Source organism: Centruroides sculpturatus, unplaced genomic scaffold (assembly GCF_000671375.1).
Source record: "Centruroides sculpturatus isolate CEXI.00-Female unplaced genomic scaffold, Cexi_2.0 scaffold1795, whole genome shotgun sequence".
Lineage (NCBI taxonomy): Eukaryota > Metazoa > Arthropoda > Arachnida > Scorpiones > Buthidae > Centruroides > Centruroides sculpturatus.
In genome coordinates this window covers 34,830-48,778 of record NW_019385886.1, presented here as the reverse complement: position 1 = coordinate 48,778, position 13,949 = coordinate 34,830, and the positions used below count along the sequence as shown (strand labels likewise).

General features: G+C 31.6%; 1 protein-coding gene across 1 annotated transcript; it reads left to right on the top strand.

Annotated features, from left to right (window-relative positions):
- The first annotated feature begins 242 nt into the window (after window positions 1-242).
- LOC111612408 (lys-63-specific deubiquitinase BRCC36-like) lies at window positions 243-10,890 on the top strand. Its single transcript, XM_023353614.1, has 8 exons — window positions 243-426; window positions 5,027-5,146; window positions 5,221-5,308; window positions 5,374-5,462; window positions 5,533-5,597; window positions 8,422-8,597; window positions 8,668-8,845; window positions 10,669-10,890. Exons 1-8 carry the CDS (start codon window positions 322-324, stop codon window positions 10,709-10,711), a joined length of 864 nt encoding a protein of 287 aa, XP_023209382.1. The 5' UTR covers window positions 243-321; the 3' UTR covers window positions 10,712-10,890.
- Window positions 10,891-13,949: the final 3,059 nt, after the last annotated feature.

Sequence of the window (13,949 nt, the reverse complement as noted above, 5' to 3'; positions counted from 1 at the left end):
GGTAAAAGAGGTCCTTTTAATGCCCACAGGGCGAAAGAGTTTAATTAATTAATAATTAAATAATTAAAGAGGGGAGAGTACAAAAAAAAGGAATTGTATACAAGAAAATTAAATTGTTATAAAACAAAATTATTTTTTCGCGTATTCATTTGAGAGAAATAATATTTCGGAACGAATCGAGAAAATTTATTTTTAAAAAATATTTAAATTTCAAAATATTTCGTAAAAATTTGTAATTGACCAAAGTTTGTAGAGGGCGCTGGGAGCGGAAACGGGACGGTTTTCCGGTGTTTTAATTTTGCTTTGACTTTTGGATAAAAAATGGCCACGGCTTGTGTTTATTTACCTTCGGACGTGTACATGGTCTGTCTCAACCACTCCTTGTCGACCGAAAGGGAAGAGGTCATGGGACTGTTAATAGGCGAGGTAAACTCCTTTTAAGACTAAACTCGTCGATATTTAACGATGTCGTTTTAATATCGTTAGTGTAATTAATTACCTCTTACATAAAAAGATTTGTGGACTCGCAGACGACAAAATAAGTTGGTCGCGCGCGAGCGACTCTTTGGAGCAAAAGTTTTAGTCGCCGAAGAGACTGATTTGAAACGTGCACTTGACAAAAAATAGTCATCCCTGTCCGAACGTACCTAATTATAGGCGACGATGCCCCATGGGGTAAGATTAAAGCTCTGAATTAGAGGTTTCTCACCCCCAGAATTGTAAACTATACGAGCAAAAAAGCTAAAGGAACCATACCTAATGTGCAACCCTTTGCCAGATATTTGCCTGTAAAGGTCTATTTTTAACATATTGGTATACTGCCTATTCTCCGTATTGTCGAGACGTGCAATGGCAAGCCTTGTTTGAAGCTCCACATTGGTATAGTTTGCACCTCGGTGCCCAGGTGGGGCAAGTCCCCATGCCCCCTAAAACTATATGACATTGAGTACTCTACAAACTGTTGAATGGGCTACTTGAAACAGGCATAGTTGCCTGTGCTAAATAGTTAAATGTGATAGTCGTAGCGGAGCGACGCAATTTGCCATCTTACTTGACCTGATTTCGGGGGCTGTATCTTGCAAAGGGTCATTTGTAGAAGTATGGTTCATTTGACTTTTTTGCTTCTATGGAGCTCTGATAAGGTCCCGACTGTCTCGTTCAGAGCTTTAATTGTACTATTTTTGAACATTTGGATGATTTTTAGCCAATTGCCATACACCATCGTTTATGTATCTACCAGACGGTATGTTTCGACCGACTGACAAACTGGATGGACTTCGTTTGCTTTGTCTGTGGATATGAAGCCATTGTGGTTAACTGCGACAGTTCCTGCCACTCAGTAACATTTGTTGTGTGACTCGTTCCATGCTTGCATTGCTCTTCACCATGTTGCAAGACAAAAGATCTTGTAGACTGCTTCTTGTGCTATTTATCTCTCGGTGATTCTCTGGTGGCACCCTTCGTGCCATCAGTAACTGCCTTCTGTTGGGGATGACTGATTTTTTTTTAATCTGTTGTGTTTACGTTATTATGATGCATGTATTGCAATCTGTTTTGGATTCTAGTTTTCCTATGTGCTCTGTGGATCCAATTAAATCTTCAACTTATTGTGTAAAAATTGTCAAGAGTATTTTGTCAATAAGGAAAGTACAATTCGATCAATTTCTGGGTCAACGAGCAACCTGTCCGAAGAATTACAGATAGTAGTGTGGCCTTTAAGTTGGTGGATGGACAATTAAGATGATAGGATCCAGGTGGTGGGTTTGTTTTTGATTGATGGCCGACCGTATCATGTTTCCTGGCGTTTTCTGATGTCTAAATAGGGGCCTGTTTCCTGTAGAAAGTCTTCTTGGCAGATTGTCCAAGCCTGGCACTGTTGTATTCCGTCAAACTAAACCAAACTGACCTTTATGTATACATAAGTACTTGTCTGTATGTGTGTTTATGTACAGTAAATATGCATACTAACATGTTTATATATTTTAATGAATATGATAATTTCTGCATAATTTGGGTGTAAAAGTATTGAGAGACATGTCAGAAATATTATTGCTTTGTTTCTTAGGCTTGAAAGGTTTCTGGTGAAAATGCTTCTAATTGCTTAAGTAATGCATTAGAAATTTTTCTTCTACTTTGAACATTTATTTTGACACAAAAAAATATTTAAAATTTTAATTTATTGCATTTTTTGTACATGTCTCTCCAGCCTCTATTTTAGACACATAAATGATGTCAAATGTTAATTTGGTATCCATATAATGGGACATAAATAAATGGTCCTATTGATAGGATTGTAATCAAAACAATTGGAAGAATTCTTTCTCCAAGAACAGTTGTGACTAACTCTTAATTGAATACTTCCAAAAAATAGTATGTGCACACTAAGTTATTCTTTGTTACTGCCTTAGTAAAGTGCATTGAGAGTAAAGTGTTTCCCTGTTGTGTGATACTGAAAAACTGCATTGTTACATGATGTAATAAACTAGTTTTTTCTAGGAATTTAGTAAATGTCTTGTGAGAGAATGGGACATAAATTGTTTTAGATGGGTCAGTGTCTAGATATTTTGAATGAGTATGGTTGATTGAGTTTCCAATGATGAATTTATGGTACTTGAAAGTGCTTGAGCCTTTCCTATTTTTTGTTTTAATAAAGTTCATTTGTTGCACAGATTATAGAAACTACAACTACTACTACTGATACTACTACTACATTTCCATCTAATTTGGATTTTGTTTGAAAAATAAGAACTATTACTTTTTATCAGTCTTTCAGATCCTACATTGACAGAAATTGCTACCATTTAATGTTTGATAGTTTCTTGTTCTATTGAAAGAAGCAATTCAATGAGTTGATCTATGAATAATTAAAAATAATGGAATTAAAAAAATTTTATTTTTTGTCACAGTAAAAATTAAAAGGTAAAATAATAATAAATGAATACTGTAAATCCTTCCATAATTGCCCATGTAAACTGTCTCAGTTAATCATCCGTAGTAAAATGTTTTTCTTTTAGTGCTGTAAAGTTAGTTTCTGCTATACTGTTTTGTCCGTGGATCCCTGTAGATCTAGCAATGACCCATTTATGGACTTAAATAAATGTGGATGAAACTTCCACGTAATCATTCATTGCTTACTTTCCTGTGAGTGGTTAATTAAGTAAGATATTTTCTGATAAAAATTACGTTTAAAGTAGGATCGAGTACACCTTGTTCCTACTTTTTGACAGATGCGGACACTTACAGAAAACCATCGTCAACTGATAGCCAATAGAAAATATTTTCTGTTCAAAAATAAAGGTGGATTTCCACATAATTATTCATTCCTCACTTAATTCCTTATGAGTGAGTAAGTGAAATGTTTTCTGATAAAAATTGCTTTCAAAACAATGGTGCCTTACATAATCACTTGTGGGCAGTTAGGTGAAGATTTATGATAATTTTGCAAAAACAATAAGTGCAATGAATTTTTAAAATAATTTGATCTGGTAAACCACTATGATTAACAGATAAATGGTTTAATAATTTAGGGAATGTCTATACAGAGAACTTTGAAAAGTATTCAGCTTGCATGTATTCATCCTCATAATGTATTTTTTCTGTAAAAAGTATCATTCAACCATATATTACGGAAACTATTTACAAATTCTTAATTTTGAAAGTTAACGAAAAAAATATTAAAATATTGAAAGCAAAAAATACATATGGACAATATCCAGACAGAATTCGTAGTAAAAATCTAAAATCATTTCATAACTGTTAGGATAGTAACTTTTGTTTATTTGGAAAAGAAGAAAAAGAAATATATCTCTATTTATCAAGTTCTTTGTTTTCTCTCTTAAAACTTTAATGAAAGTTATCGTTGCAGCATATTAGCAAATTTATAACAATCCTTCAGAATATAACAAATATTACATGCAGTTATTTGCAGGTGTAATAAAATTACCAATGTTCTGATTATGAAAAAGAAATAAATTAATTTGCTTATATCTGAAGTGAGAGCTGCATGAATGAACCGATTTTAGGAAAGTTATAGAATGTAAAGTAAACTTACAAAATAGGAAAAATATAGAAATGACAAAGGGTGTCTTTTCCTGTTTTTCCGAGCTGTTGCAGTAACCTTGAATTATTTTGGAATAAAATGCAAAGGAATATCTGACTAAAAAGAGGCAAGATAAGCAATTAGGAAATTGTAAGTAAAGTGAATATTGAATAAATTGTACCATTTTTAATACTGTATTTGTTTTGGCTAATAATAGAACAATTGTCGGGCCCGAAAGCTAAAATTCAAACAAATGAATGGCACAGAATTGAGTATAAATTTAAAAAATATATATAAAATTTTGCTAATTATTCATTAATATTTTGATTGCTAAATTAAAAATTAACTTTTTATAGTTTTTTCAAAATTTTTTGCTTAATTACTGTTTGATTTGATGCTTGACAATTAAAGCTTAGTCAAGTAAATTTTTTTTTTGATGGAAGATAATACTCACTGACACCAAAATCTGGCAAAATAGAAAAATTTTATTGTATTCTAATGTTTTTGTTTTATTTGTTGGACATCTCAGGTTTAATTGCACAGAATAGACCAGTAAAGGCAGACGTACAATGATTGAAATATATAAAAAGGATTCAGATCTAGAGGGCTTTTAGAAAGGTCACAGTGATTAACTCCTAGGACATTGATTCAATCTCTATGGCAACAAGAAAATGTTTTTTCGATATTTGATAAAGGCTTTCAAGAGAGAGAACATTTGTTTATTTTGCATTCGTTGAATAAATTTAATAATAATTTAAACTTTAAGATTTTATTGAGATGTAATATTTATAAAAAATAGAATTTATCAATGAAAATATTTCTGTACGACAACTGCTCCTTGTATATGTTACTGAAAAAAAGCCAATAGCTTTTAATTCTTTAAAATCCACAACAAAACCAGTAACAGACCATTTAATTAGAAAATATTTGTTTTTAAAAATTATTTTGATAATTTGAAAAACTTCATTTATTAATTTAAAATTTTAGATTGACGAGAAAAGAATCTCTCACATATCGGCCGTCATCATGCTTCGGAGATCCGATAAAAGGAAAGACAGAGTGGAAATATCACCGGAACAGTTGTCTGATGCTTCAACTCAGGCAGAAGTAAGTTAATTAAAAGATATTTGTTATGTATTGAATTAGAAGCTTTTATTTGAAAATTTTCTTAAAAAATTTAGAGATTGGCACAGGCTTTACGCCGCCCCATGAGAGTCTTGGGTTGGTATCATTCACATCCTCACATCACTGTGTGGCCATCTCACGTGGGTAAGTTTATCTAATTACCAAATTATTGGTATACAAATGAATTAATTTGTAAAATATATTCTTAGATGTACAGACTCAAGCCATGTATCAAATGATGGACGAAGGATTCGTGGGCCTCATATTTTCAGTTTTTAGTGAAGAATCATCTACTAAAGTAACATAAATTCTAAATGATAATTGGCATTTAACAAAAGTAATATATTATTATTGTAATTATTTTACAGCATGGAAGAATTCAAGTTACTTGTTTTCAATCAATAAATCAAAGTCCGGAAGGTGAACCACCTCAGTAAGTATTACCATTTGTATACTGGTGTTGTAAAAATACAAACAATATAAGTGATACTTATACTGTTTGTATTTTGAGTGACAAAGCAGGTCAGTTAAATTTACATTTTGGTTTTTATTTGTTATTACACTTCTCCATAACTTAACAATCTTCAAATTCTGCAAATATTTTTATTAAATACTTTGACTTTTTCGATGACATTTTCAGTCAAGTAGCTTTAACATGAAACAGATGGAATACAAGACACTGCTAACTCAAAAATTATTAAATTAAATTATTAAAATTAGCATAGTATTTTATGTACGTACAGAAGAATTTTCTTACAACAAATATAAATATTCAGTTAATAAAGAAAAGAAAGCATAAATTTTTTTAACAAATATTGCCAGTAAGACAAGATTTTTATTAAAAATTCTTACAATGCTATGGAATGATAATTTCTTATTTATTATTTTTTTTTTTTTTGTATTTCAAAAAATATTTTAATTTAAATTTTTAATCTAAAATGTTTCCATTGTAGCATTAAAAATTTACAATTAAAATTCTTTTATTCTTTTATTAACAAAGTAAATTACACTGGAAAATTAAGGAATGCAAATTAGTTTTTTGTAGTTAAGACAATCTCACATAATGACAAAATGGGGACTGTTTTTATAAAATAAGAAAAACAGGGGGAGAAATTACATTATGTGCAATTAATCAGCCAGAATAATAATCAGTTACTCTTTTCTTCTGTAGGATGATAGCAATTAAAGAATAAGTGTTCAGTACTCTCTATACAAAGAACAATTGGGCAAATCTCAACAAATTTAGTATACATACTAGAGAATTCAATTTTCATTTTAGGAAATTATTTTGCTTCAAAATTCTCTGCTAGAGTGAAATTTGGCACTGATGTCTCCTTACTGTATATATGTATGGACAAGTTTCTAACAAATTGAGTTGTGCAGTGGATTTTTAGAGCAAGGAAGAGGAGTTTACATAGAACCACATTTTTCAAATAATCATCAATTCACATCTATAATTAAAATAAAATTATTTCACTTTGTTTTTAAACTCCCAAAATTTTTTAGAAAACACACATAATATAACCATCAAGTGAGCCATTGTAGCAAATTTTGCTCTACTGGCCAAATTATGATCAGTCTGTATGAAGATAAATTAATTAAAAAGTGATTTCTTTTAATTCAAAATATATGCTCTCCACTCAAATTAGTAGTGACTTATGCCCGTACATCATACTTTTCCTTTAACAATAAAGTTGTACCAATCATCTAAAACCTTTCGGGGGAAAATTTTTGAATTGAAATAACATGACTTCTGGTTTGCATCAGAAGTTCGTATGTAGTTAATCTTTCCATATCTGGTCTCATCTTTCAAGTGAACTTTGACCTTGTGTATCTCCGGTCACAGGTTTAATTTTAAATTTGCTGTTTGCATCACCATTTACAAGGAGAGGGCCAAACGTTTGGGTCTCCTAATTAAACGAAACTTGATGAATATATAACCCCAAACACAAACATCTCCTTGTTCAAATAATAGGGCCCACTTGTCAAGCATTTCCAAGAAACTGGCCTATGAAAATTGATTGTTTAGCTTATTAGTCTGGAATTTCCACATCTCTTCAGAATGGTGATAGCCCAGTAGGTAAGGCATTAGGCATCACACCTACAGGATATTGGTTCGATCCTTTGTGATTTTAGTTTTCTTTTTTCATTTTTTTTTATGTGTAACATAATTATTTTACCTTATCACTAGCATAATTATTACTGTTATTATTCCTGAAGTTTAAAGCTTGTAGAACAAGAGATTAAAAAGTCATGACATCATTTTCTGTTTAATGAAAAAGAAGTCTTTGTAGATTTAACTTTTATGTTGTTAAATAAACTTTTTTATTTCTTCATATTTATTTTAAGATCTGATGGTTTTATTATATTTGAAGTGTAACAAACATGAGAACACAAGGAAATTGTTCATAACATTAACGATTAAAAACAACGCTGCAACTATGCTACCCATTTTCATACCATTTTTTTTTTCAGTCCGTGAGCAGTAATATCGGAAGTTTATTTGCTTGTGATGACATATATTTTAATTCTTGGTTAGATGCTATGAAATCATGATTTTTTTAATCTTGTTCTATAAGCTTCAAATGCAAGGAATAATAATAATAATTTTATTTTACCTATTACTAGCATTATGTTACATGTAAAAAAAAGAAAAAAACTAAAATTGCAAAGGATCGAACATATCCTGTACCTATGGTGCCTAGCACATTACCCACTGAGCTATCACTATTCTGAAGAAATGTGGAGCTTCCAGACTTATAAGATAAACACACAATTTTCAGAGGATAGTTTTTTTGGAAACACTTAAGAAGTGGATCCTATTATTTGAACAAGGAACTGTTTGCATGGGAGCTATATGATCACCAGTTTTGTTTGAACCAGAGACCCGAATGTACAACCTTCTCCTTATTAGACCAAGGTGGTTTCTATTTGTATGCAAAAACTTATTTAAATTGGTTAAGTGGTTTTGGAGAAGTTAGCAACAACTTTGACATTTGTGCAATGGTTAAGAGAACACCGCTCAATTAGGAAAGATGTATGCAGTTTTAAACATAACTCTGAGTATTAAAAAAATACATCTCAAACTTTTGAAAGAAAGAGTTTAGAGCATATTTGTTTTTAATTCATTAGATGTTTTCTATAAGCAAAATTAAAATGAAATAGTAAACTTAGTTTATCACATTTTTCTTTTACTGGTTTGCATTAGGAATTGTATGATTTTTTTCAAATAAAAACAAATTAATTTTTTAAAATAGGTATATGAGACTGGAAATCCCTCTGCACGTCATTCCTTCTTCACATGTCACCAGTCCCTGTCTAGATGCACTGGTTCAGTTACCCAGAATTCTGTGTCAGGAGGAGCAGGATGCCTACAGTTTGACTTGTCAGATACCAGAGTTGGACCTGCTGACTCGGCTACACAACAATGCAGGTAATGCATCTTTTTCAAAAGTTTGTTTGACTATCACTTTGTAGGAATCACACCTATTTTTTTTTTTCAGTGTATACGAAATCCCTGTGTCATATTGCGGAAGTGGTGAGCGGACCTTTGCTGCAGACCCTGGAAAGTCGCCTGAGACAGAATGCAGAGAGGGCCAAACATTTAGAGAAGGAAAAAGAGCGTGTGTTGGAGAAGTTAAAAGAACTGTATGAAGAAAAATCTGAATGGAAAACTACGAGGTAATCGTTAAGTCAAGGTTAAAAAAATTTTTAAAGCATTTCTCTTTCTGACTTTGTTTGGTAACTAAAGAATGTTGAATCTTGTGGTTTAAACCTTGAAATGTGTATCCAATGGAATAAGTGAATTTAAAATAGATAAATTGTAAAATAATTTCAACACTTTATACTTCTTGCTTTAATAAATCTTGTATAGAATATTTTTGTTTGATGTCAGAAGGAAGTTGAGAATTTGCACAAATAATTCATTTTTCATTAGTCTACATCAGTGTTTATCAACCTTCTTGAATACGCGACCCCTTTACAAGTTAAAAAAATTCTGGCAACCCCCCAGGGTCATACTAAAACTATATCAGTGATTTTAAAACTATGTATTTAATTTTATTTCTGTTGAGACCTAATATCGATTGAAAAACCAACTATACTTTAAAATAAAAACGCAAAGTCTTCTCACTGAAATTGTAGTTTTATTTATTGTAGTGTAGGACCTACAAACACTTGTCTTTTTCTTTTACCCGCGACCCCCGCGTAAGGCTTTGCGACCCCCCTGGGGGTCGCAACCCACAGGTTGAAAAACACTGGTCTACATAAATACTATCATAATTTTACTCAGTTACTGTGATTTTGAAGATTAAAACAATTGCTAAAATTCTGAATTAAGTTTGTAAGAAAATAAATTTCTAGTGTGCAATTACTGTATATTTAAAATTATCTTATTATTATACAGTAAATGTACTGATAAGATACCATAAATCTATTTTCTTAAACTGCAGAATAAAAATGATGGGGAAGAAAGTTAAATTGACACATTCTGTAAAGAAAGTTTGATTAATTACAGATTGATTTAAATACAAATAAAGAAACTTTGCATAAAGTTATCCTCATTTAAAATTTTTAAGACAAGGTCTTCTGTTTGTCACAATACATTACTTCATTGTCATTCTGCCTACAAATGGAATTTGAATGCTGTTTGTTGGAAAAATACAGGGTACAAGTTACAGAATTTTCATAAATAAAATTACAGAATAATTACACACACATGGAATGATTTTCAATTTTGTCCAAAATTTTCATTAAGTCTAATTTGTCCGAAGTTTTTACTTAATCCAGTGATTGGTAACAATTTACGAAACAAGAAGTCGATCTCTAATACGTATTTCAGGATTAAGACCAATAATGACAAGAATGAAACAGACGTACCAATCAGGACAAACTCAATTTCTCAACTACCATTGTTAATTATACTGTAAACAGTAATTGCAATTGCTTTGATGTAACTGTTTATTTTGAACATATAGAACAGGGCCAACCATGGCGGAGGTGCATTGGGTGCCTTGCACCCACTGCACCTGCACCATGGTTGGTTTTTATTAATTTCTATCCTCAATCTCCCATTCTGATAGAAAGCAAGAACAAGGAAAAGTGACCAAAGAGATAGACCACTTGTTACCAAGTGTAATGAGATATCAGCTTTTGAGAGGCCAAAATCAATGTTTAATTTGATCCTCAACTGGAGATGGTCGATCTTAGGACTTGTGAACTTACATTCTTCTATTGTTCGTATCATGTTTTCATACAAAAATTTATTTCTAGCGTGTATTTTTTTTTTAACATATATAATTTTAATGTGAATTTTGATGAACGTTCAGACCTGTCCAGAGCCTCATATATATATATATAAAATAGGTATAAAAGGACACGTTAAAACTGAAGCATTGTAATATCTTTTTCATTTCTATTTTCGTTATTATTTTTTCTGAAATTTTAATAATTCACAAACCTACTTTTATTTGAGCAAGATTTTTACATTTTTTTTACAATTGCAGAGAAATAATATTGAAAGCAAAACAAGTGAAGCAGGTTGATTAACTTTTTAAAAAATTCCACATCCTTATTAACTTTGACAGCAATTTCTTTATCGAAATTTGAAAAGAAAAAGGTGACGTTCCTACATACTTAAAATGACATTTGAATTTCAGCATACTTGTGTTTCTTTGTAAGACAATAACTGTTAATTAGATATGTAATAATAAAATGTGTTAGTATATCGTATAAGAATAATTTATGTAAAACTGATCCTAATTCATCATGCTAGTGAAGTTATTTAACAGATAGATACTGCTTATTTTTGGAGATTAGAGGAGCTGGTTTAGTTAAGATTAAGTAAATACCTACTTAATCTTTACCAAACCAGGCAAGTAGGTAGGTACCTAAATACCAAACCAAGCTTTTAGATTAATAAGAGACCATAAATGGTTATCAGTTTTGATTTCTGATGGTTTTCATTGCCAGAACAGGTAAAAAGTAAAAATTGTTATATCCATTTACGACCAATTATGTAAACAATCATATGTAGGTTATCTAGAAGATCAATGTGTAATTCAATTCTCTATTGCAGTTTTAGTAAATGAAAGACTAACAAACTTACAGATTACTACATTGGCTATCTGACAAGATTCACTTGCATCAGGCAGCCATTGATGATAATTTTTACTTCTCTTAATGGGTTATGAATGTCATTTGTCAAATAGCAATGAGCAAAATCCTTGGTGAGAAGCTAAAAATTAAATAAAACATATGGCCAAAATAGGAGCACCAGCGACAAGTGGTTTGTCGAGAATTATGGTGTGCATCATATGCTTGCTTTGGTGAATGTTGTAATTTTCTATGCTTATATGCTATGGTAACTACAAAAAACCCTGTATATAATATTTATTGTTATCTTTAGTAGTCTTAGAGAGTCCAGATTAACTCCAGAGTGCACCACCATCATCAATTATTTGATATTTGCTTCAATGTAATTTGTATTATGGTTGAACAGATTAAACATTTTATATTCACAAGGAAACTAGAGAGATGGAGCTTTAAAGACATACCCAAGTCTTACAACAATCCATTTTTAATGTTTACTACCATTCTCTTTACCTGAAACCTCATAAACATAATAAAATTAGAATTTAAGTGATGTGGGTGCAGAAATGCATGTAATGATATATGTGGTGGGTCAAGATCTCCACTATCCCCTAACTTGTCTTGAAAAACATTTTAAAAAATTCAGCAAGGAGTTGCTTAACTTTCCCAGCAACATTTTGTGGCACCATCTGTTATGATATTTTATTATTAAAAGCTTTTTCCTATTATCTCCTAACCTCTCTACCTTTAACCACCAAAATTTAACAGCATCAATCCCTCAAAATTTCAGATATTTTCTACAAAAGACACAGGAGTTATTAAGCTTCAAACAGGGTGAACAAAATTGTCAGGAAAGTTAGGGACAGGAGACTCCAATTAACTATATACAAACTTCCAGTATAAACCAGAAGTCACATTATTTCAGTTCAAAAATTTTCTCTGGAAGAGTTAGATTTCTTTTAACAATGAAGTCGTGCTGGTTAAGTATGATGTACAGGGGCAAACCGCTTGTTTATTGTGACATGGTCACAATGCCAGGCTGCAATTTTTAATTTATTTAATTTAAAATATATGCTCTCCACCTGAAATTAGTACTGACTTGCTGAAAACTCTGTTTAGTACTTTATTTTACAATAATTCATTAGAATCAACATTTTCATTATTGGTACAATTTGTGAAGTACTTGAAGAATTTGCAAGATTGGGAAGTTACATTCTGTGAACAATTTTAATGGCAGAGTAAATACCATTTGGTCCAACTTGTATACTTTCCGCCAACTAACATGCATGATGGAAGTGATCTGTATCACGTGACAAGGACCAATCCGATCTTGCAGATCGATCCAACTGAAACAAAGTACACACCCATCTATGCAAGTGATACAAATTCCAGAATTGACAAAAAAAACTATTTGAGGATCTGCAAATATTCAGTGTCAAATGTTGAGAGTTGTGTTATGGCAACTTAAACCCCATTTGCCGGAGAAACACGCCATGGATTTGCTGCAGCTGTTTGTAGACATCTGTTTCGAATTTCACATTTGATCCAACCTGGCAATCGAAAAGTTAATGGCTTACAAAAATCACCTTCCCGAACTACAAATTAGATAAGGATGGTTTCAGCCCTAACTGACGGGAAGTGAAGTGTCTGTGTTTGTTTTTAATGGCTGCCGTTCTCTCTTTTATGCTTTTGGTCAGTATCTCATGGGATAATTATCGACTGTCACCAAAACAACTAAGAAATCACTTGATAAGAGGGAAGTTTAGGAATTCAACTTCAAAAATAAAAGTACTCAAGTTTGTTATTTTAGAGATAATAAATAGAAAAAGTCACATTATTAGTAAAGATGTACAGTACTTACAGTAAAACTTCCTTAACTTGAAGCTCCAAAGGGACAGGAAAAAACTTGAGTTAAATAACAAGAGTGAAAAATGCCAATTCTGCATAGATTTGTACTTTTATCTCTTGCATTATATAAAGAATCTTTGATAACTTTTTATTTTACAACAGCCCATGTAATGTTCTTTTGGCAAAAATGTTCAATGTAATTAACGGAATTGAACAGTTTTGCAGGTACAGTACATTGAACATGCTTGTACAGTTTATCTTGTTGAGATAAAGCGAGGGGTCATTTTGTTTTACACTAGAACATTGTCTGCAAATGGGTGTTGGACAGTAGATACAACTGAAAATTTCATGGAAATCTGGTAATATTTATTTTATCCAAAATGATCGTAATTAAAATTCAAGTCATAAATCAGTGTCGGGGACCCCAAAATCTTCAACTTGGAGAAAATTTGAGTTAGACATTTTACTGTAATTACTAAAGATAAACACAACTGAGTCCATCACATTGTACATTTTTCAAGGGCCTGGCGTTTTTTGTAATTTTTTAAATAAAATTAAGATATTTCTTTTATCTACGTGTGAGGGACGAACAGACCCACAATAAAGTGTTATTTTAAATTTTAATTATTGGAAAATTTAATCGATTAAATTCGAGCGTTTTATCGAGTTATGCTAAAAGCCATAAAAATTATTTCCCACGGAGTTTGTTCCTTGTTGAGTCGGATCCAGCTAGTCAGAGATGTGTCACCAGGAACTTTTGATGGAGAATCCATATTGGATGCGAGACCCTTAACGGCAACCACCTGACCTCATGGAAAAAAAACCCAAGAGGAATAAGAAGGGAAAA